Source organism: Pan troglodytes, chromosome 13, assembly GCF_028858775.2.
Source record: "Pan troglodytes isolate AG18354 chromosome 13, NHGRI_mPanTro3-v2.0_pri, whole genome shotgun sequence".
Lineage (NCBI taxonomy): Eukaryota > Metazoa > Chordata > Mammalia > Primates > Hominidae > Pan > Pan troglodytes.
Genome location: NC_072411.2, coordinates 61,945,019 through 61,970,557, shown reverse-complemented (window position 1 = coordinate 61,970,557; position 25,539 = coordinate 61,945,019). Strand labels below are relative to the sequence as shown.

At 41.9% G+C, this 25,539-nt stretch overlaps 1 protein-coding gene across 2 annotated transcripts in view; it reads left to right on the top strand.

The window, feature by feature from the left end:
• Positions 1-15,650: 15,650 nt before the first annotated feature.
• Positions 15,651-25,539, top strand: part of LY75 (lymphocyte antigen 75) — a 102,006-nt gene continuing 92,117 nt past the window's right edge. The window contains exons 1-2 of one of the 2 annotated variants that reach the window (XM_515851.8): positions 15,651-15,870; positions 21,356-21,727. In XM_515851.8, the coding sequence (XP_515851.4) occupies positions 15,777-15,870; positions 21,356-21,727 (466 nt within the window). In that variant the 5' untranslated portion in view covers positions 15,651-15,776. The remainder of the gene's footprint in view (positions 15,871-21,355; positions 21,728-25,539) is intronic. The other variant, XR_010150113.1, reaches the window with a different exon arrangement.

Here is a 25,539-nt window from a genome sequence, read left to right as displayed (position 1 = left end):
TCTGTCTTGAAAAAAAAAAGTAGGGACACTCAGCCTCTGCGTTCAACAGTGGCAGTTGCTTCCCTGGTTCTATGGCATGATTTTGCCTGTGTCCCACTTTCCCTAGATTCATTCTCACAGCCTGGTTTTCCACCATTTCCAGCAATTCTGCAAGCTATCTGAAATCCTTTCATTAAATTTCTTTTCTTTTTAAATTAGCTATATTTATTTTCTGTTTCTGGCAACTAAAAATACTGACTGATAGAAATGTGATCATCCTGACTGATGAATGTGACCATGGAAAAGCTCGTGATCCAGCTTAATTGAAAAATTGGGGGGATATATTAGCCAAAGTTATATTAGGGAAACAGCTCTCTAAATATGTCAAGTAAAACGTATTTAATATGGAAAACTAGAAGATTATACAGTCTGGAAGGTCCAAGGGAGCAAAGATCTGAGAAGCCACTGTTGCAATTCAAGAAATTTAGGGTTGTGTGGGTTGCAGAAACCACTACTGAGGATCTCAGCTCTGCAGCACCAAAGTGATTCTCAGGCACATGCCTGGAAATCTGAGGGAGGTCTTCCCAGATGTCTGCCATCTGCCAGTGCTCAACATGAGCTTGCCTCTAGCTGCAGCTGGAGAAAAATGGCTTCTCCTTTATTACCTTGCAAATCTCATACAAGTGTCCCTCATCAGTAGATTCTAAACTGAAACTCCACTGACAAAGGGAGTCTGGGAAATGTAACTTTCCAATTTCCAGTCCTGCCATAAAAGGAAGAGTTTAGAAGAATGGTCACTGGGAGAATGGGAGATAACTGTTCCCCTTCCAAGGTGTGGCGTGGGGTACATGCAAAAATGCCTGGATTCAACTCTCTTCTCTTCTTTAAGCTTCCTCACTCTCCTACTCCCACTACATCTGCCAAACCAGTAATTTCACTGAGACTTCCAGAACATCGATAACCCGATTTTCTCTAGTCCATCAGCTCCTTCCACCTTTCTTGCAATTTTCAACTCCCTTGCCTCCTTTTCTTCCAACAGTTGCTTCTCTATACTGCGAAAAATCCTAACATTGTTTCAATCCACCTGTTTGGTTCTTAGGTACAAGCTGGCAGGTATCATTGGGGGAAAAAATCCTACACCATGCAGATTGGTGTCATTAGTAGTTTATAGCTTCTAACCAGTCCCAAGTAAGCTACAGTTCTCATTCCCCACAACTACTGTTTCAAGCTTAGTAATACACCTATCAAGTCTGACTATCCTGTCTCCTCCCCAGCCTGCACACTCTCTAAGCAATGGCCTTGTCTCCTACTCCACAGGGAAAATAAGTAACCTACACTTGAACTTTTCCATGTGTTCCCTTCCTCCCCTGCACATAAAACCTACAAACTTCTCTGTACAGTCTCCAGTCTTACCACTTTCCTCCCTGTGTTGGAGGAGGCAGACTTCTCCTGCTTAAGGCTGAATTTCCCATCTGTGCTATAGATCATTGGCAATCTTCATATCAGTTATCACCTCTCTTGCAGAATTGCCTCAAATGCTGTCTCTTTCCTGCCTCAGTCCCTTCACTATATAACAATGCTCAATTCACACACATCTTTAAAAAAAGATGGGAGGAGGGAGTGAGGGGGAAGTTCCCTTAACTCTACATTTTCCCATTTCCCTGTCTTTCTGCTCTTATCCGTAGACAAGCTACCTGGCTTCCTGGCTACCCGGAAGAGTCGTTGTCTACACTCGGTCACTATTTCCACTAACCTCACACTGGGAGACCTTAGAGCATATTATTTAAGAGCTCAGTTTTTGAGATGGTCAACCTGGGTTCAAATTCTGCTAGGACCACTTACTTAGCTTTATGACCTAGTACAAGTCACTTAGACTTTGCAAGTCTCTGATTATTATCTTAAATTAGGGATAATCATAACTTCTCAGTGTTGTATGCAAAGTCCTAAGCACAGTGTCTGGAATGTAGTAAGTGTACATTCAATGTAACAAGTGTACATTCAGTGTAACCTGCTACTATTTATTCCTTGCACCTCTGCAACCTGGTTGCTCCTCTTCTACTGTTGACACTGCCCCCATCAAGGCCTCCAGTGATCTTCTAGTTGCTAAAACTTATTAATGTTTTTCCATTTTTTAAGACAATATTTTATTTAATTTCTTCAAGGTGTTACATACTGTTGACTCCTCCCTCTTAAAATACAGGCTTTTTTTTTTTTTTTTTTTTTGAGATGTAGTCTCGCTCTGTCACCCAGGCTGGAATGCAGTGGCATGATCTCGGCTCACTGCAACCTCTGCCTCTCGGATTCAAGCAAATCTACTGCCTCAGCCTCCTGAGTACCTGGGATTACAGGTGCCCACCAAAGTACCCAGCTAATTTTTGTATTTTTTTTTAGTAGAGACGGGGTTTCACCATGTCGGCCAGGCTGATCTCGAACTCCTGACCTCAAGTGATCTGCTTGCCTTGGCCTCCCAAAGTGCTGGGATTACAGGTGTGAGCCACCACGCCTGGCCTAAATCCAGTCCTTAAAGTGGAGCACAATAGATGATCCACTGGGGTGTGGGAAGAAAACATTACAATTTCTATTGATGGTAAGATATGCCATTATTTTACCTATCACCAAGAAGGAAAACACTTCTAATTAAATGACACAGCTTCCTTTTGTCATTTACAAGTTTAGTTAATATTTATTACAAGAATTCTTTTAGATGTATTTAAACTTATAAATTTATTTAAACTTACAAATAATGACACTATGATTCATTGTGATTAAGTTCATTTATGCGGAGATACAACATCATCACAATTCCCTTATGGACAGACAATAAAATTGGGAAAATAAGCATTTTACAGTAGAAAATATATATTTAGTTTATGTCTAACTTTGTAAGAAATTAAATTTTACTAATAGTTATTATATGGATTAAAAATATATATAATTTATAAGTATACATATATGGGATTTTCTCAAAAAAAATCTTTATTGATTGGGTATACAATTTAAAAGGTTTGGAGACCATTAAATCAATTAAGTCGGCCATTAAATCAATGGTCTCCAAACCTTTGAAACTGTAATACTCCTCATAGTTTCTTTCTCCACTCTGACGTTTTCTTCTTGGCTGCCTTCATGCCTCCTCTTCCTCTCTCTTTTCCTGACATGTTAGTATTCCCCAGATTCTTCATTGTTTAGACATTCCTAGAACTTTTATCTACTTTTTGTGCACTGATAATGCTCAAATCTCTGTCTCCAACACAGCTCTCTCCTGAGTTCCAGACTGAAGGGATTAGTGAATTTTTTCCATATTCATACAGTGTATATCTAAAATTCCTCGAATCTGAAAAATAAATTTATCCTCCCTTAAATCTTCCCCTCTTCCTGAGTCCTTCATCATAGCAAATGGCACCATCATTTACCAGTTGCCCACTTCAGAAGCATGGAATTTATTCTCCCAACAACCATTCATACTTCTGGATATTATACCTTCCAATAGCTCTAGAATATGTCACCTGCTCTCCTTCTCCTCTGGTACTGCTCTAATTTAGGCCTTGGCTGAAACAGAAAATAAGTTATAATAAAGGCCAATAGCTCCATCTACAATGAAAAATTAAAACGAAAAAATAATTTGCATCGTTAATTCATCATGCTAGAGTTACCAAGATAATCAAAATGGTCCAAAACAAAGACATCTGCTATGAGTGGGTATGTGCCAGGGCTCAACACAATATTGTTTTAAGCCCATAATTACCTGGGATGCTGAATTGATTGTTTTTATCCCATAATTTGGTGTCTAGTGACTTAAGTATCTGGCTGTTAGAGAAAATCCCATTACTGTTTGGCAAACTATTTCAGACTGGATTGATTAACCATGAAATGAATGCAAGAGATTTGCACAGTTTAAACATGCACTTAATAGTTTAAATATGAGATGACATTGACGGCTTTCCAAATAGTGCTGATACTCTAATAGAGCAATTCACTAACATATATCAGTATAATCCTTACATATTCTCATTAGTATCCCATTTTTTCTTTAATACTTCAAGAATTCTCTATTTTTAACTTGACAGTATTTCTAAATTCTTCATTCTGACACTTTTCATGGACAATAAACTATGGGAAATACAAGCTAAGCTACAATGATCATCAAGGGATTGCTGACTTTATTCTTCTCTTCCAATTTTTACAATGTAAATGGAGATAAGTGTAGTTGGATGGTGCAACAAAACCCAAGAGCACAATATACAATTTGAAGAGAAATGCAAGGAGTCTCAATTGTACATGGATTGATCATCATTAAAATGAGAAGTGTCTTTAGAATAATCGGGAGGGTCTTATTATACCTTAAATATCAGTCATATCTCTAATCTTTTCAATAGCAGCTTATTATAGTCTATATCCTAGTAAGATTTCTCTTGTCTCTTATCTCTGCTATATCCCATTGATACTGTCCTAGTTACCTTTCCCAATATCACCTCTTGCCTGGACTTTCCTATTAGCTCTTCCAGTCTTATCAACTTTAAAGGTATCCACAACTGTCAGAGTCTTTGTGTAATCTTTTTAAGTTTTACATCTGATTATATCTTTTTGGGTGGGGGAGGCCAAAACCCTTCAGTGATCTGCTGTGTACAGAGGATAAGGACCAAGCCCCCTAATGTTGCACATACAACCTTTCTTGACATGGCTCCACCTTACCATCCAGCATCACCTATGGATGCTACTGTACAGGCAGACCTTGCGCCACTGCTAGGTATCCATCCACTCACAGATCCCAAGAGCACTACACTGTGTCATATCTTCATGACACTACACATTCAGTTCTTGCAACTACCCCGTATGGCAACCTTCCCAAGTTCCCAGTGTCAATATGCTGCCCCATGGCCTTCCACTCTGGAAAATCTGCCATGGCATACTCCAGAAAAATTAGCCACTCCCTCCCTTAAGCTGTGACCCTGACTTCAATATGTCTCTGTTGTTGCACTAAATCCTACCAAATCATAAATGTTCCTTCATATGTCTCATTTTCCTTTAGCCTCAGAGCTACTTGAAGAGAGGGAGATATCTTGTCTATTTCTTATAGCTCCAATACTAACCTTAATAGCTAACAATAATAATAAATATCAGTTATTACATACTAGAACTATGTTTCAGGTGCTGATCTAAATGCTTCCTTCATTTAATTCTCACAATAACTTTATGAAGTGAATATTACTATTAGCCCCATTTTATATATAAGAAAAGCAAGGCATAGAGTAGGTGCTCAAAAATGTTAATGAATGTTATTGCTTTTTAAAAAAAATGTAATGTAGTCATATCATCATTACTCCTGGGAGCTCCCAGATACTATTACAACTGGAAGTTGAAATCTTGGTGCAGGTAAGGTGTATGCAATGACATGGATACAGCTACTTGGTTTTAGAAGGAGCTAGATTATCTGCCATGCTGAAGGTCCATGTATACCGGGCCTCAAGGTTAATTGTGTTGTTTTGTTTTTATTTTTGTTTTCACATGCTGTACTGACATTGTAAATCACTTTTCCCTTCCCCAATCTCATCTGGACCTGACCATTATCTACATGAATGGTTACATGAAGTCCTACTTATACATTTTCTTAAAATGTCAGACACATAAATGAAGTTACTAGGCCTGGGGAGAAAAAATGCTCACCTCAATATCACAAAGTGGGCAGTCCTTGCACTAATTTGATGTTTATCTACTTTAAATCCTGTCTCTGGCAAGTCACTACTAAGACAGATTTGAGGATTACTCTGGATTATAAAAACTAATTGTTCTGTGGAACCATAGTTTTGCAATTTTTAGCTGTATCATCATACATGAGCACATGAACTTAGATTGTTAACTGATATGGGTCATTTCCAGAAAACATTTGAATGAACATAATAAATGAGGAGTTGGGGGCTGGGTAAAAGGCCAGAAGTCGAAGTACTTATAGTACAAGCCTTGGCAGCAATTCACATAGTTTGTAGGCAACTGCCTACTACCCACCATGAAGCTGGCCCTTCCAGTGAGGTAGAGAAGTGTTACAAATGCCTTCAGTTTCTAGACTAATTCTACCGAGATATCAATAACTCATGTTGAAAAATCACAGTAGGTTGAGTTCAGTGATGATCTATACCTCACCTGACCTAGACAAGTAAGGAAGAAACAGAAGGAAGCAGAATAATAAAGCATTTGAACCCAAGGATTTGACCATCTGGTTCTTTGGGGGGAGTCATGCCTCCTGTCCTTACTTTATATTTAAGGCATTCTGTCATTACAAAAGGCAGTGATAGAGTAATGAAAGACCATTGCCCAAGGGGAATGAAAGAGTGCAGCTAAGTGAAACCAGGGCACACCCATGCACACACAACAGTACACTTTTGCTTCTATTCTTTTTAACTCCTTCAGCTTCTTCGTGCTCCTAGATGCTGCTGCTTTATTAATTCTTGCTAACTGTGTATCTCATACCCAGAATCCCTAAGAGAGAGGATTTGGTTAGTTCCAATAATCACGGTAGTCCCTGCTGAGCAACCTCTCATACTGGGCCTATAGAACCCAATGACAAGGCTCCATGCAGATTCCCTCTGATGGCTGTGCTCTTTGTGTACTTCCCTTCCGGTGTGTTTTTACTCCCAACAGTCAGCACGTGCAACTCTTTGTCAGAGGGCTGCCCTCAGACTGCGTGAGGCAGCTTTTTCTGCATGCAGAGACAGCAGACCGTGCCTGGGAATGCATGTCCCCCCAGGTTAAGCATTAGCCGATGATTGACAAGTATAGAAGTATAAATACCCCAGCTCCCTCAGCCCTGGTGGAATTGTCTATGATGTGACCCATGAGTCTCCAGATCCACTCCCTGCAGAATTGAGACAGTTACCTTCCACAGGGCTTTGCTTGATTCCACCCTTGTTTGTCTTACTTTTCTTTCCCGTTGCATGTTCCCCACTACCCTACTAGTTGTTTTCTGGGAATATGTCCTACCTCAAGAGTCCTGTGGCAACAAGACAAACTCCCTGGATTTTATTTGCAGATTTATTTTCACCAGGGCCTGTTTATACAAACCTTCATCCCAGTACCTGCTTCTGGGGAATCCCTCCATCTCAGAAAAGGCCTCGTTCATATTCTGCTAAGCCACTTAGAGATTGGCTTGTCTTTGAAGCAAGCACCCATCCCTCATCCAATCAGCTATGACGAGGGTTGAGGGCCATGTGGAACAGAGAATTGTAATATGTGCCTCATCAGGGGCTTTGAACATGGGTCATGCAACCTCTCAGAGTATAAGAAGCACAAGGCAAGAACCAGAGATCTCTCCAGATAATGCATTCATATGCATTTGGATAGTGTCTGCTGGGCTTTAGAATGGCAAAGTGATAACAAGTGCAGGCAACAATTGTGAACTGAGTACGTCAAATTAAAGAAACTAAAGTGCTCTCTGTATCCAATGTGGAAATGACAATGTGTCATTGTAATTTAAATATGAGATGAATTAAATATGAGACATATTTTGTCTCACAATATGAGACAAGAATATAAGAAACAAACGTGGGAGTATAACTTCAATAGGAAACACACACATACACACACACAAGCACACACGCACACACATAGAAAGGCTCCATAAGTCAGCCTTTCTCACTGAGAACAATGTGAGTTGAACCACACTTAAGAACCTTAATAATATATTCTTAGTTTTTCATTAACTCACAGGGGAAGTCTGAGCACCCATGGGACAGAAACCTATTACAGCTATTTACGTGGTAGACAGGGTATACTTTTATGTATGACTGTATTCTGTTTTTAATTTTTGAATTGTTAGGTATCTATCTTTCATACTACAAATTGCACAGAGTAATCTGGTAGGTGATTTATACATTACATTATTTCACTGTAAGAATAATAAAACACTAAAAAATCCTTTAAACCAAATAACTATTGAACTCACACATAGATGTCATCATATACTAACAATATTATAAAACAGGAGAACAATCGATGAAGTCACAAAATATACAAGGTGTCTTTGAAGGAATTGAGGATAGAAGGACCCATAAAGATTCTACCCAAATTCGCTTGTAGTGGCCTCATATAGCACAATGGTCCAAACCCTACTCCCCAAAAGGGAGAAGAAAAACCCAGTGTCATTTATGGAATAAACAAAAGTTTCCATTTTTATTCTTGAATGATCGTCCCTTGTTACTGAACGATATTCTTTTACTTGCATTAAAAGAATTGTGCCAGAGAGTAGAGAATAAAAACATAAGACTTGGTTCCAGCTCCCACGTGAATGACAAGCATCCACATAATTGTCAAACAAAGGAAAACCTGTCAGGCATCCTCATTCTAACTGATAGAATCAGGGTTGGCTTCATGGAAGAGGTCTATTTGAACTAGACTTCAGGGAACATATAATTTCCAAAAAGAAACAGTAGGGAGGCCGGGCACAGTGGCTCATGCCTGTAATCCCAGCACTTTGGGAAGCTGAGGCGGGTGGATCACATGAGGTCAGGAGTTCAAGACCAGCCTGACCAACATGGTGAAACCCTGTATCTAATAAAAACACAAAAATTAGCTGGGCGTGGTGGGCACCTGTAATCCCAGCTACTCAGGAGGCTGAGGCAGGAGAATCACTTGAACCCGGGAGGCGGAGGTTGCGGTGAGCCGAGATCACGCCACTGCACTCCAGCCTGGGCAACAAGAGCGAAACTCCATCTCAAACAAACAAACAAAAAACAAGAAGAGGAAGCAGCAGCAGTAGGGAATAGATGCTCTAAGGGCTTATTCCAGTGATTATCATTTTTCACTATCTCAGGTGAAAGTAACCCCTGCAAGTCTTAGCATCTTTTTCTTTCAGAGCTTTTCATTCATCTCTCTTTAAGAAGAGAAGCAGGAAGCCCGATTGGCTCTTTTTCTTACAAAAGAGAGCAATTATGTTATTTTTGGAAAGTCTCTCACAGCTATCTTATCTCCATTTCCACTGCAACCACTAAAATTCAGATTTCCATTATTGTTTCCCCAGACCTTTGCAAGAGTCCTGATCAATTTCTCTATCTCTTGTCTCCCATCAAATTGCTACCACTTTCAGACCAATATTATCAAAACAAGGCTCTCATTATGTCACTCTTTCCACTCAGAAACCTTTAGTGAGACCCAAACAACTGCCAAATCCGGTTCCCATCCCCTGTTTAGCATTCAGACAGGTGCCAAATAAGACCAGACTGAAGAAAGAGCAAGGCCAAGATCACAAAGAATGAAAGACCGGCATCATTAAGATGTTATCTTTCTCAAATTAGTTCTTAAACGCAGTTCCAATGAAAAGCCAAACAGGTTTTTCATGAAAGTTGGACACACTGATTCTAAAGTTCAGATAGAAGAGCAAAAGGGCAGGAATAGCCAAGGTAATTTTGAAGAGGAAAAACAAGTGAACTGTTTTGCTCTACCAGGAATTGAGCCTTATTCTAAAGGTATAATGTATAAAAATATTATGCTACTATTGGTGCAAAGATGAGGGGAATACATTTTAATGAAGCTATATACAGAGCCCAGATACTGTCCCATTAATTTATGGATGTGTATGTATGACAGAAGAAGCACTGTGAATCAATGTAGAAAGGATAACTTGGGATAATTAAACATTTAACAATTTCTATTTTTCATCATAAAGCCAAATGTACCCCAGGTGGATTAAAAATCTAAAGGTGTAAAGGAAAATGTTTTAATGTTTACAAGAAAATATAGGAGAATAATTTTATGATCTTCAAATAGGAAAGGAATTCTTAAACAAGGATAAAATGCATCATCATAAAGAAAAGATTTATACAGCTGAATAAATTAAAGCTTAAAATGTCTATACAATAAAAGATACCACAAAGAAAAAAGACAGGCCTCAAATTCGGATTGCTTGAGCCCAAGAGTTTCCTTGTCTATAAAGGGAGAGGACAGGGAGTGGACTAAGTGAATGAGTCTACCAATCTACTCCTTGTCCAGTCTCTGCTGTCACTGTTCGGTAGATATGCTAGTTGGGCATTTGCTTGTCTGAAATTCTTTCTAAAGTCAGTGGAGAAAATTCAGTTTATTCTAATAAGATGAGTTGCTCAATTTTTTGTTTTGCTTTTGTTTTTTAAGTGGTTGAATTATAACCTTATATTTGCCCTTTGAGGTCTACATCCATGACTACAGGCCTCAAGAGTTTACTTATGACCAGGAATAAATGCAGATCTTAATTGTTGTGGTGTAGTGAGAATTGTTTAAAATTTATTCTTTGACAAAGTCCTTATCTGGGCCTCCTGGGTCCTTCTTACTACACCTGGGACAATCTGTGGGCATCGTCATAATTGCAGTTTATATGAATCCCACACTGGTTCTCTTCGTGCCACAACTCCCCATGCGGTTGAATATGTTCCATGTGTTGTTTCTCTAGTCCACATCTAACTCAATTTTGGATGCTGTCTCAAGGTACAATTCTGTTGTATGTAAAATCAATATCATCAAGGTCCAATAAGGAGAACAAAACCCATGCTAGGTAGTTCAATTGAAGAAATCTAATATGGGGAAATAATGAGTTACAGAAGTGTTGGAAGAGCTAAAAATAAGTGCTTATGAGGCTACTCTGAAAGCAACGACTACAACAAGCTACTGACATCCATGGGGCCTGAGGACAGGGAAGGGATGTTATCAGTGCGGGAACCAGGGATACATTGTAGGAGCTAGAACGTTGGAGAACCCAAAAGGAGCTGGTAGCATGGCAGGGGTTGCCTGGTGGGAGTTGGAACACAAAGGCTGGGGCTTCCAGGCAGGAGCTAGAACCACAAAGAGGCACAGCCACTGCTTGGTCTTCTCCCAAAGCAGAGAGGAAAGAAATACCCTGGGTTCTACTCCTTCCAAATTCCTATCTCAGGCCATTGGCTGACCCTAACCAGAAGGAAACAGGCAAGAGGGGTCTGGGAAGTGCAAGCCACTTGGGATTCAAAGCAGAAAAGCGCAGGGAACAGATCGAAAAAACAGGCAAATAACCTGTACGAGAATGTGAAAAGGAAATACAAATAACCAATACACAGAGAAAAATATGTCCAACCTCATTAGCAATCAGGGTAATACAATTTTAAACCACTAAAAGATACCATTTTACACCCCACCAAAAATTTTACAATGCCAATGTTGATGAAAATGTTCAGCAGTGGGAATGCTTATGCACACCAATGGGAGTGTAAATCAGAAAGTTCATTGGCATTGTCCAGTAATTGTAACGCTACACATACCCTATGCTCCAGGAATTCCATTTCTAGGACCATATCCTCAGGAAACTCTAGCAATGTGCACCAAGAGACAGGTACAAAAACTTCACAGGAGCATTAAGAGCAGCAAATACAAGCTACCCAAATGGAAACTATCCAGCAGGAAACTACTCAAATGTCCCCCAACAAGAGAATGCATAAAGTATCCTTTATTCTTATAATGAAATGTTACATAAAAATGAATGAACTACAACTACACACACCAACACAGATGAATGTCACAGACAGAATTTAAAGCAAAAAGACAAGTGACAAAAAAAACCCAACCCTTGAAATGATTCATTTACATAAAATTCAAAAATATGTAAAATTATAGGTACTCTTTAAGGAATGAATCATATATGGGAAAATGGTAAAGAAACAGTGATGAATAATTCAGAGGAGAGGTTACCTCTATGTGGGAGTAAGGTGAATATGATCACAAGAGGCCAATAAGCACAGCTATCCTTTTTTGGGGTATGATTTATTTTATAATTAAAAAACATGACTTCAGAGATTCTAAAAGCTCCTTTTCCCCTCCTCCCTAATTGTGATTGGGAATAAAATATCACTAACACTCTCACACACTCATTCAAGTTCTATAGTTAGATTTCCATCATAGTGTCTTCACTTGTGGCTACTAACCTGGTCTAGGTATCAGTCTTCTCTGTGTTATCTTAGTTTCCACATTTATAAAATGAGGATTATAGGAGTACTTACTTTGTAGGATGATTCCTAAACAAGAGAGTACATGGGAAATGCTTAGCACATGGTCTGGCTTCCAGTGGGTGGCAGATGTTTGTAATTTGTTTACACCATTGTCTCAGCTTGTAGCATCCTCATTGCCTCTATCTACTGAATGCTTCTCATCCAAGGACATCCAGTTCAATGCCTGAAAACTGCTGCTCCCACCCAAGCCAATTTTCCCCTCTTTTAAATGTCTAGACCTTCCATTGCCTGCATCATTTATGAGGTATTACTATATATTTACTTATTCATTCATGCAGCAAATCATGTGCCAGGTACTAGGGACACAGAAGTGAATGAAGCAGGCATAGTCACTGTCTTCATGGAGCCTGCAGCCTGGTGAGGGAGATACACATTAAACAAATGAGCAAGCACAGAATGATCTACTCCAGCTGTGGTAAGTGCTATCAGGAAGAAGTGTGGGAAGCCTGGAGAACCTGTTATAGAGGAAGCTCACCTAGACTGTAGAGTCAAAAAAAAAAAAAATTTCTTTGAGAAAGTAACGTCCAAGGTGAGACCTGAAGGACACATTGCTTTTTATTGTCACCATTGACAATATTTACTGAGAATCTATAACCTAGGTGAAATAATCAGTGCACATGTCCCTGAAGAAAAAATCGTGGCAAGAGGTAATACATGTTAAATGCCAAGTGAAAGGAATGCACACTATTAGGTAGATATTTGGAAGAAGGTTAACCCCTTGATAGAAGTGTTTTACATAAAATGTCAGATCTAAACAGAAACTTCAAGAAAGGTTGGAACTAAGACAAAGGGAAAATGGCATTCTGGATATGCATATATGGGCAGATATAAGAAAAGGCAAGACAGGTTCAGACAGGTAGCTTGAACCAAAGAGTGACATATGAAGGGAGTAAAGAGAAAGGGTCAGATTAGGCCAGGCACGGTGGTTCACAACTGTAATTCCAGCACTTTTGGAGGCGGAGGCGGGCGGATCACCTGAGGTCAGGAGTTCGAGACCAGCCTGACCAACATGGAGAAACCCTGTTTCTACTAAAAATACAAAATTAGCCTGGCCGTGATGATGCATGCCCGTAATCCCAGCTACTCAGGAGGATGAGGCAGGAGAATCGTTTGAACCCAGGAGGCGGAGGTTGCGGTGAGCTGAGATCGCGCCATTGCACTCCAGCCTGGGCAACAAGAGTGAAACTCCATCTCAAAGAAAGAGAAAGGGTCAAATTGTAGAGGTACTTGCTTTTTGTCTTAGAGTTTCCTTTTTGTATCATGGGCTTCTCTGGGATTCTCATGAAAGCCTTGTACCCTTCCTCCTCCTCCTCAAAACATACTGCATTTATAAAGCTGCATAAAATTTCAGGGTTTCATAATTTCCCTTAAGTAGCATTTAGGAGCTCCTGCTATATGCAAATAGCACTGAAAGGATTTGAGTAGAAAAGTGGCATGTTCCAAACAGTGTTTAGAAGGATTCATTTGCCAGAGAGGATAATAACTGTTGGCAGTGAGGTCAATTGAGAAATTATTGCAATACAATGCAAGTAGGAGCTCATATGGCCCTAGGCTAAGGTGGTGGCCCTAGGAATCCATCCATTGATTAAACTAACATTTATTGAGAGCTTACTTTGGGACAGGCCCTGTGCCCAGTGTTGAGGATGTGATAATGAATATGGCAAGACCACTGCCCTCAAGGAGCTCCAAGCTGGGTAGGATCAGAAAGAAAGGCAGGCAGCCACAGAGGCAGAGGGGATCAGGTCAGTGGAAGATTCTCCTACTCAGAACTTCCCACCATCTGTGCCTTAGAATAAATTCAAGGCCCTTCACAAAACAGACACAACTCACCTTTCTGCTGTCATTTCCACTGGGGCCCCCACCACAACCACTTTGATCTCTCTCACAGACACACCCCCTGCAGGGCAGCTACCCTGGACTCTGGACTGTCTTCTGACTCTGCTTGCATTTTCTGGCCTCTGCCCTGTCACTGGTTTTCTCCCACCAGCTGTGCCTGCTCAAATTCCTACCCATTCTTTAAGACCCAGCTAAGATGTTGCCTTCCTTCAACGTTTGTCAGAGTTTCCCCATTCATTCTGCCCTGTGTCACTGAGTGTGCCTGTATTAGGGTTCTCTAGAGGGACAGGACTAACAGGATACATGTATATATGAAAGGGAGTTTATTAAGGAGTATTGACTCATATGATCACAAGGTGAAGTCCCACAATAGGCTGTCTGCAAGCTGAGGAACAAAGAAGCCAGTCCCAGTTCCAAAACCTCAGAAGTAGGGAAGCCAACAGTGAAGCTTTCAGTCTGTGGCCGAAGGCCAGAGATCCCCTGACAAACCACTTTTATAGGTCTAAGAGTCCAAAAGCTGAAGAACCTGGAGTCCGATGTTCGAGGGTAGGAAGCATCTAGCACGGGAGAAAGGTGAAGGCCAGGAGACTCAGCCAGTCAAGTTCTTCCAACTTCTGCCTGCTTTTATTCTAGCCATGCTGGCAGCTGATGAGATGGTGCCCACCCAGATTGAGGGCCCGTCCGCCTCTCCCAGTCCACTGTTAATCTCCTTGGCAACACCCTCACAGACACACCCAGGAACAATACTTTGCATTCGTTCATATCAATCAAGCTGACAATATTATCCATCACAGTGCCTCAGTCTCCCCAGTATTCAGGGGAGGGCAGAGATGTTGTCTTTTTGTCCTTCTGTTCCATGGCGTGCCCAGATCCTGTGATGGCAGGTGCTCACTATATCTATGGAACTGAAAGGCCAGACCCTGGGGAGAAGACAGAGCATGTTTGGGAGCCAACTGTGAAACCTTGGCAGTGGGAGTCAGGAAGAGCAACCTAGGTCTTTGCATCCTCATGCAACAAGGATGGAGGCCACCTCAAGTACACATTATGTGCTCAGCAAAGAGGGGATTTAAAAGTATAAAATATTCACATTTGAGCAACTTAGGTCATTAAGAATTTGGCCTCTTTATAATGATAGCAGTGTCCACAGGAAGAGAGTGAGTGGGACATGAAATTTCTAGTTCTGCATGCAGACTTCTACATTTCTACCAGCTAATTATTATTATCATTAAATTATTAAGCAAAGAGCTTACTCGCAAAGGTCAACTTTTTATAAAGCATAAGTCATCCTTGGAAGTGTCGTTTGGTCATTCTAGTAATTCTTGCTTTTAATTCTTTAACAACTGTGGGTAGAACTGCAGTGTACCATTATTCCACCTTTGTTTGCACTATCAAAATACCGCACTATCAAAATACCCAAGACGTTGCCAAGGACGACTGAATTCTTAGGCTTGGCCGCAGCCACCCACAGGGCAGGTGCTCACTTCCTCCTCCGGGGTAGAAGAGATCCTGGGTCCCTTTCCAGTCCAGGCTGGAATGGAGAAGTCGTCCCTGACCACAGTGCGCCAGGCAGAGGCCAAGGTTCTAAACTGATAGAACCCACCCACCAGGGCGGTGCCAAGTCCCAGTAAGGGCCGCATCTCCCCAGCTTGGCTGATGAAGAGGCGGGGACCGAACCCTCCAGTGCAGGAGCCTGTGCAGCCTGGCTCTCCCACCGACCCGCACGTACCTCTTCCTCGCGGGTCCTACCCCACGCAGGTATCTAGCGCCCCGCCCTGTTCATTTCCCACACCTGGCCCGCTCCGCCCCGGGGCCGAGGAGACGCACGTCTGATTGGCCGAGGGCGGCGGGGGCGGGGCCGGGGCGCCCCCAGAGGCCTAGACAGAGCTGCGGGCGGGGCAGGCCGCGCTCAGCAGGAGGGGCGGGAGCCGCGTGCGCCCGAGGACCCGGCCGGAAGGCTTGCGCCAGCTCAGGATGAGGACAGGCTGGGCGACCCCTCGCCGCCCGGCGGGGCTCCTCATGCTGCTCTTCTGGTTCTTCGATCTCGCGGAGCCCTCTGGCCGCGCAGGTAACCGCGGGCACGTCCGCCCCGCAGTCCGCTGGGTGCCTCGACGCCGCAGCTCTGTTGCCTTCCAGCCTGGGGCAGGTCACGGCTGCTTTGCTGTTGGGGCGGGGGGGCTCTAGAGCCGGAAGAGTGAGTCGCGGGGGAGGTCTGGCAGAGGAGGCGCCCCAGTGCCCTCGGGGGCCCGGAGTAGGGCGCGGTGGATGTGGGAGGACAGGGCCCTTCTGGTGCAGAGGGGACGCGGTGCACCGTAGAGTAGGCGCACGGAGGCTTTTTTGGCCGGGTGCCCTTCTCCGTCGTCGCCTCTCTTACAAAATGTTGCTGGAGTATGGAGTTCCCCATCTGCCCTCTTGCGTCCCGTCCCTCCCGTTCTCGCTTTTCCTTCGGCCCTTGGTCACCTTGGCCACAGGGCCAAGAGGAGCCTCCACCCACAGCGCCAAGGATTCCCCACGATTCCCGGATTTCACTGCGCCTACGGTGCGCATCAGGAAGGAAGTCAGGTTAAATAAACCATCTCCTCCGAAAGTGACCAAGACCAAGAGTCAGCTATGATGCCCTCACCCACTGCCTAGAGCAACAAACCTTTCTTCTCATTGGTTTATCAGCTCCAAATGACCCCGCTCCCCCAAGGCTGACAGCCTCACGCTGAAGGGCAGGTCGCCTGCTTGGGGACCTGCTGCCTCTTACTGCGGAAGCAGGACCAGAAACAGACAGCCTTCATTGATGTTCAGGGTAGTGCCAGCCCCACCCCACCACACCCCTTGGCAGCAACCGGTTGCTTTTACTTTCTCTTTTTGCCTGGGCGAGAGGTGTGCAGAGGACTGTGTTTCTTGGTTGGACTGCATCATGGGCACTCAGTGGGCCACCCTCCACCGGCCACTTCTGTTATCGTGCCTGTATGAGGAAGGAAAAGATTGTCCAGGCAGTTTGAAAAACATTAAATTGTTGGTGGCTCTTATTTTCTTTGCAGCTAAGCTAAGTTACCATCTGGTTTAGACTTCCTTCGGAGAGCGATGGGAAGAGATTTCTCAGAGTGTGAATGGCATCATCCTATCTACAGCAAGGACCTGGAAATGAACCCTGCTCTGAGTCACACTTCTCTATTCTCCTCTGACCCTGTGTGCTAGGAACTACCAAAAGAATCCTTTAAAATAAGATCCTTTATTGCCTTGATAATTTATTCTGCCTGCCCCACAATCCAAGGTGGAAAAGTTCACTGCAGCAACTAACTACAGTGAAAATGCACTAACTTTTCAATCACTAACCTCTTGGTTCCCATCGACATCTGCTTCAGTCCTGTTTTTATCTCCTTCACAAATTTCAAGATTTCCTTAATTCTTGCAATCTCTGCAATCACTGCCCTTTATCACTGACCCAAAGCGAAAAGCACCAGGTTTAACTCTGTTCCCCCTGTGCTATGTTCCCACAGGTTTTGTTATCCTGTATCCTTTCTTACTCCTAGCAGCTACTCTGATCGATTTTCTCTCACCCTCAGAGCAGACTTGTGGCCTTGTTTGGGGAAGCACTGGAATTTTGAACCCCCAGCCATTTGGGTCAATTGTTTGGCAAGAGTGTCCGCTTCATGATGCTGGTGATGGCATGCACCTCGTCACATGTGCACGGCTAGGCTTGTGCAGGTGGCCTCTATTACCCAAACACTGAAGGAGCACCTCTGTGTCCTTGGGGAGGTGCCAGGTGCTTAGTTTACATTTTTGCCTGCTTGGAGAGCTAACAGCTTGAAGGGACTCCTGAGGTTTTCACCAGCCAACACCACCCAATCGTGCGTGAAGACTTTCTGACTCCCTGGACATTGCCATGGACTCAACTGTCACTTCAGGACCTGTTTTTGAACTAAAAAACCTAGACTTCTGATTCTCTCTTGCTGCACCTACCTGTACATTCTGAACACATGGTAGAGACTCTACAAAATGCTTAATATGTGATCTATGGACGGTTCCCCTGAAATTATAAATGCTGCCATCTTCATCCTTCTTGTTTTCCCAAGCTATTTCCCTATCCATTTGTCTGTAGTTATAAATGTCAATATCCAGCTTCTCTTTGGAATGTGTGAAGCTTTTTGGTCTAGGGACCAAAGGCAGGAATTATTTAGTGATCAGACAATAAGAAAATATGAAAGAGATGATTTGCCTTTGATGGATGTAAAAATACTAAAAATTTATTTTCAATTTATGGTAATGCTACTTAGCCATTTTCTCTCAAACACCACTGGAGAATTTATATAAAATGAAGCATATACAAAATGCATCTAGGGGGTAATGAGGCTTCTCTTCATCAACTTCTGCCTTTTAGATTTGCCCCAATATTGTATTTGGAGGTAAATATTAAAACTCCATTGAGGACTGGTATAAAGTTGTAAAGTGAACAAAACCCAGTAGAAAGCTATTAATAAAGAATCTATTTTATAAAATAAGTTTTATAAAATAAAATCTACTCTGTAATTACCTTTTCAAAGTATATAGCTTATATGTCCTTCTGTACCAAATTTTGTAAATAAGGGATTATGTTCACGCTTTCTCAGTCCTCCTTCCAGCTCTTCAACCTACTATCCCAATAAGGGTCGTAAGACTGAGGCAGTTTCAACAGCTCCTGCTAAGGTTAAAGAAAGATACGGGGAAGCATCATGAAAGGATAGGACTCTCCCTATCTAATGTATGTTTATACATACCTTATATATGGAGGCTAATAAGTTTCCTTTAAGTATATCAATAATTAAGATCTGTACTAAGTGACCACTATAAGTGTCACATTGAAATTGCATACTTGGTTCAAACAAGGGATTAGTCTGAGAAAAACATCTATATTCAGAGGTGTAGCAGTTTGTTAGGAAGTTTGGCAGCTCCACTTTAACAGAGCTACTCCACACCTCTCCTGTAGTGTTTTAGTGTTTCAATCTCGGACTCCTAACTCCTGCTTTTTCCACTGTATAAAGAAATGTAGCTAATCCATTGGATTCTACAAAAATTTTGAAAAATCCAGAACTGCAAACTGCAAAGGAAGGCAAAGCTGCTGCTTCCCCAGTTCACCTGTTTGGGATCCAGCACACAAAGCAGAATGCCCGGGAAAGACAGCAGCAAGACTACAGGGCAGGAGAGGGGATGTTTCCAACAAGGGTGATGGGCACGTCTCCTGCAGGAGCAGACTTCTTTTTTCTTCTGTAATTTTTGATACTTTGGAATGCAAGATTTATTTTGGAGAGGCAAGAGAGAATACTTTGGAAAAGATGTAGATCAGAGATCTGAGTAGCTATTGAATTGTGGGAGAAGGCCATGAGAGAAAGTGTAAGTAGTAATCTTATAGCACATTTTCCTTTTTTGTTGACTGTCTTCCCAGCCTGTGTCCATCAAGTAGAAAATGGCAGAGGAATGTCAAAGAAGAAAGTGTGAGGGATGTGGCTGGGCACGGTATCTCATGCCTATAATCCCAGCATTTTGGGAGGCCGAAGTGAGTGGATCACCTGAGGTCAGGAGTTCGAGACCAGCTTGGCCAACATGGTGAAACCCCATCTCTACTAAAAATACAAAAATTACCCGGGTGTGGTGGCAGGCACCTGTAATCTCAGCTACTTGGGAGGCTGGGGCATGAGAATCACTTGAACCTAGGAGGCGGAGGTTGCAGTTAGCTGAGATTGTGCCACTGCACTCCAGCCTGGGCAACAGAGCAAGACTCCATCTCAGAAAAAAAAAGTGTGAAGGATGAAAGCTGCTATGGCAAACATCCTTAGCTGCAATCCTGTGGAATACTTCTAAAATTCAGATTTAGAATAACTTTAAGCTTTAAAGGATTGTTGTTGCTGTTGTTGTTTCTCTTGTTGTTGCTTCTGTTTTTTAAAACAAAACAAAAAAATCCTTCCAAAGTTCAAGCTGCAGTGAGACTTAATTTTATAGTTATTATTTACATGGTAAAATTCCCCTCAAGTCACCAGTCCCTGGTATGGGAATTTTTAACTCTGAAAGCCTTTGAATTATTACTAGGAAAATCATCTGGTGTTAGTGAAACCAGTGACTGTGAAGCTGGTATCAAAATGAAAGTGCCTTTTGGGAACCAAAATTTTACAGGTCTTTCTGCTGAACTCTGGTTCACTGACAGTGATTGCTTAAGCTTGTCTAAAATATTTCAGCTTTACTCTTATCAACATGATTTGTGCTGTAATTGTTTAAAATTTTCCTTTGTAAAATAACTAACCAAATTATCTGATTATAGTTTGTTGTAACAGATGTGAATCTTATTCCACAAACTCAGGTGTGCAAGAAACAATGCATTACTTTATTTTCAGAAAGCCAAATTAAATTTGATGCTGAGCTCCCATTCCACCAGGTTGCCAGAACTTCAATAATTGTCCTTACTGGGGTCTTTGCCAGCTCATGCAAAGTGCCAGGGGAACATTCAGGGAGGATTCTTCTTTAGTCATTGGATCCCGCTGGTTACCTCTGGGTTTTCCATTGTCCAAACCCACAGGATCTTGTATCTGGTGGCTCAAGACTCATCAGCCATCACTTTGGTAGTTCCTGGAGTTTGGGGTTCAGCCTTCTTAGGTGATCCACACTGTCAATCCCCCCAGGCTTTCCCCAGGCCCTGTCGCCTTCCTGAGGGTGCCACAAGCCTGTGTATGGCTGGATAGTAGCAGACGACTGTGATGAAACTGAGGACAATGAAACTGCCACAGTGGAGCTGGCCACAGGTTCTACCCTCAGAACCCAGACCTCTATTTCTTCTTGTTTCTGTACCCCACTGTTCTGCTGCTCCCTCAGAAATTTCCCCATTTCCTCTGAGATACCTCAATGAATTTAGGCCTCCAAAAAATATCTAGGGGGAAGTGGTCTTTAAGAAAATTGTCCTTAAGTTTTCCTTTTTAGTGGCCCCACTAACTTGCCCTAAGGCAGAGGAGCACAGAGGCCTCACTATGTACTTGGATCTGAAGAAAGGAACATATATATAGTGCACATGCTGTGTTAAGCATCGACTTTTCATGTAATAATTTACCCTGCCATAGTAGCTAACATGTAAGCAAGGCAGAATTATGGTCCCAACTAGACTTTCCATTGAGATGAAAACTAAAGAGCTCCTTTTATCTTATTAAATGAGAAGGGAAAAATCTTTCATGAAATAGCAACAACAAATATACATGCTACTCTACATGCTTTACATGGATTAGCTCCTTTCATGCTCACAACCATCATATGAAAACTGGAACACAGAGGTTAAATGATTTGCCCTGATCCTATGGCTAACAAGTAGCAGGAGCAAAATATGGACCCAGGTGGACTGGCTCCAGAGCCCGTGTTCTGACCCTACACACTGCACTGCCTCTCTGCTCACCACTGTCCCACCTTTTGTAGTCCCCTGCAGCTTAAAAAGAGTGGGAACAGACTGAGGATGGGAACAGTCCAGTAGTGCTCAGACTCTCCTCAGCAGGCAGGGAGCAAGGCACTTCAACCACATAATCTACAATCTGTCTGTCCCTTTGACTCAGCTAATGACCCCTTCACCATCGTCCATGGAAATACGGGCAAGTGCATCAAGCCAGTGTATGGCTGGATAGTAGCAGACGACTGTGATGAAACTGAGGACAAGTTATGGAAGTGGGTGTCCCAGCATCGGCTCTTTCATTTGCACTCCCAAAAGTGCCTTGGCCTCGATATTACCAAATCGGTAAATGAGCTGAGAATGTTCAGCTGTGACTCCAGTGCCATGCTGTGGTGGAAATGTGAGCACCACTCTCTGTACGGAGCTGCCCGGTACCGGCTGGCTCTGAAGGATGGACATGGCACAGCAATCTCAAACGCATCTGATGTCTGGAAGAAAGGAGGCTCAGAGGAAAGCCTTTGTGACCAGCCTTATCATGGTGAGTATTAGAGAGGGACTTTGACCGATTTGCTGTTGTGCTTGTCACATGTGGCATTAAACATGCACAATTTAGTAAAAATAGAGTCGTACATTAGTAAGGGCAGTGAGTAAGCTCTTCAGTTCCAGGCACTGTGCAGTTACTTTGAGCGACATTCTTACAAGTCCATGGTATTTGCCTCTACTTTGCAGGTAAGGCTAAGAGAGATTAAGTGCCTTGTCTGAGGTCACACAGCCATGTTGTGATAAACCTGGGATTTCATCAGATAGATATGTACTTCTTATGATGGTCTTCTAAACCCTAGAGGAAAGGAAACCCTAGAGGAAAGGAAACATTAGATTTGTACAGGCTAAAAGTCAAATGATCTAATAATGTTGATCTTATTCTAAGTTTTAAAAGAAGAAGAAAGGTCAGGCGTAGTGGTGCATGGCTGCGGTCCCAGCTTCTCGAGAGACTGAGGCAGCAGGATCACTTGAGCACACGGGAGTTCAAGGCTGTAGTGTGTAATGATCACGCCTGTGAATAGCCACTGCACTTCAGCCTGGGCAACATAGTGAGACCCCCATCCTTAAAAAAGAAAAGAAGGAGAAGGAGGAAAAATATTTTTTTTCTTGCCTACGGATTTTGAATAAAATGGGAAAATTTTGAGTGGATTTTATTTATTTTCATTTTTGCATGGCAACCAAATTTTGATGTTTATATTTATGATTCAGCATTTTAAGAGTGGAGTTTTTCAGTTGCTTCCAAAAATAAGTATATTAATATTGCCTTGCGGGGAGCGGACCATGGACTTAGCCCTGAGTCTAGGGACTGGATTGCAACTAATTTCTAAGTTAAAGAATGAGTAGATTTATTTTTTTTAACCATTAAATGTAATTAGGTATCTCCCAAGCAAATATTTTTCATTATGTTGCTCTAAATTACACCAAATGTCGATATGCATATAATTATGTCCTCTAAGTCCTATTATTTCCCCTTGCCTTTCTTTACAAATTTCCCTAGCTTTACGGTGGCTTTCTTCTTCTCTTAAAGATCATTTAAGCTAAATTTGGCCTCAAAGTCAGGATAGCAGCTTCGCTCCCATACTTTCCATTATCCATCTGCACAAGTTTTTCTTTCTAGCTTTCTATTTCCTAGTGAGGATGCAGGAATTATTCTGAGAATGTCAAGTTGTGTTGTGGAGAAATATTAGAGAATTAGAGATAGGGTTTTCCTTTTCATCAATCCCTGACCTTTGAATAGTTGACAGTCTGTTTCTGCGAGCCAGTTTCCTCCTAAAAGTAAAGCAGTTGCTTTCTGGATATGACTTAATGGCAAATTTAAATTCTGTGCCACAAAAGCCCTTCTCCAACTTGCCAACTAAGAGGAAACACAGAGCCAAACAAAATGCCTTTTAATTGGATTTAACTTGTTTCATTGTATTTGTCCAGGGATCAGAAAGGATAATTTTCTTGGCAGGGTTCTTTTAGTCTCCTGATGTAATTCTTTTGAGGGGCATAGTTGTAATCTTAAACTCCCTCAGTCCCCAGAGCGTCTTCATTTCAATATAACTGGTTTTCCTTTTTATCCTATGTATTTTATGTATGCATTTCTAATGTTCTTCTGAGACAGGGACTGTGGATTTCACCCAGCTGCCAAAGAGATCAGTAGCACAAAAAAGGTTAAGGATCTACCCAGGGGACCACCCAGAGAGAGCTAAGCAATGCCACCAGCATAACCCAAAGGCATGAAGTGTTTCTTGACCTTTTCAAATATAGTATTTGAAACACTAAAGCTTTTTTTTAAGCATATATAGTTGTGACTAGTCAAGGCATACCTCAAGTTTTAATTTGCACAGAAACCAGGGCCAAACTTGCCACCTCTTCTCTGTTTCTGTCTGGGTGACTGGTACCATCTAAGTTCTACATGTCAGAAATCAGCAAGTCACCTGAGAGGTTTCAGGCTTGCCTCTTCCACCACTCCAATATAATCAAATATGAAGTCCTGGCAATTCTACCCTTTTCAATTTATGCATATCCCTTCTTGTTCTTAGGTTAGGGACTGCTGTCTTAAGTTAGGGACTTTCTCTAGGACTCCGCTCTCAGACTCTCGATACTGATTGTTGTCCCCACCTTCTTATCTAGCAGTATATAAACAAAACATACAAGATACCCAAGTCCCAACCAAGTGAAATCCAAGGTTACCTGGTTTGTTACAGCAAAGCTAGGGCTTAAAACCAGTATTCCATTCCCCAAACATAGCTTCTTTCTTTCCCCCTTGGCTTTAGCAGTATAAACCAAGTTTTCACTTGCGATACAAGAACATTAATTTATCACTGTGCGTTGGGTTGCCTCTCACCCCAACTCCTATCCTGTGAGTCGTGTTCATCTCAGAGAAAACTGAAGTTGAATAAATTTTATGAGTGAACTGCTTTTGACTAGCACCCAGGTGTACATTAATATCATTAAGATACCTTGATCTCACTAGCACTTTTCAAATTTTGAATGTTTGGTGAATCACGCAGAGGAAATGGACTTTTTGTGGCAGGGTGGCTGCAGAACTATCAGAATTCTGGGCAACTCTTAGAAGCCTGCCAACAACCTCTTTATCCATTGAAACTATTTTGTCTCATGTTACTGATGACATTAATTTGCTAGTTTTCTGCATAATCACCTCATCTCACAAATTTGTAACTATTGCATAATAAAGCTGTTGTTTTAAGGATGCTATCACCATAAATTTGCACATTCAGAGACGATTCTTCCCAGGAAAGTCTGTCTTGCTAAGGAAGCCCATGGTGTGTAAGAGGCCAGCATCAGCAAAGAATGTGTGGGAACAAAATGCTTAGTGAATAGTTAGCGTAATTTAGCTGCTTCTGGTGTGGTGGTTGTATGCTTATCATTCTTCAAAGCATATATTGTGACTTAGAGAGCTTATTAATTGAAGCCCAGCTTTGAGCTATGAAATTTAACTTGAAACTTGAGAAGGCACCCACTGATGTCACAAGTTGTCCTTATAGGTCAAGAGTCTAATCAGAGAGAGCCCATTCTTATCCCTGTCACTTGCAGCTGAGTGCCTGAATGTATCACTTGACTACTCTGCAAAAATGGGGATTTCCCAGACAAGTATAATACTTCCCCTATGATCTCACAGGTTTATGTTAAAGAACAAATGACAGAAATGTATACCAAGGCACTTTGTATTCCAAAAATCAAAGGTTTTAGAAAAGAAAACTGATGGTTCTACAAGGAACAGTCTTTGTGTTCAGGGACTGTCCTCTTAGGTTTGTAATATGGGAAAAGAAATTGGTCATGAGCTATTGGGGGGTTTCGATGCGGTTAAACTGAAACATGGGTAATAAGCGAATCCTTATAAAATATAAGGTCAACACACTCTTTAACAGAAGTACCCTTTTGAAAACTGTTTCTATGACATAGCAAAACAAAACCAGTGATCTTTAAAAGACTATTTGCCAAGAAAAGCATCCAGATTATTATTACCTTTTGCTATAGTTCTGCTTAATACATTCTAAGCTGTTAAATGGCCTCACACTTTAGTTAGACGGACACTTGAGGAAAAGAAAGTAGAATCAAATACTGTCTTAAGCACACTTTTAAGCAAATCTGTGAGACATTTTGAGGAACCCTAATTGCCTGGTAAACGGTGATAAGATCTGATTACTATGATTTACCTAATGGCCATTATTTGATCTGTTAATGACTGAGGTTTTTAGCAAATTGTGGACCGAGGTTTTGGCAAATTGTGACAGAAAGAGATACAGGGATAGCTGTTCTATAAAAACACCTTTCCAAGAGAATTAGTATTGATATAAG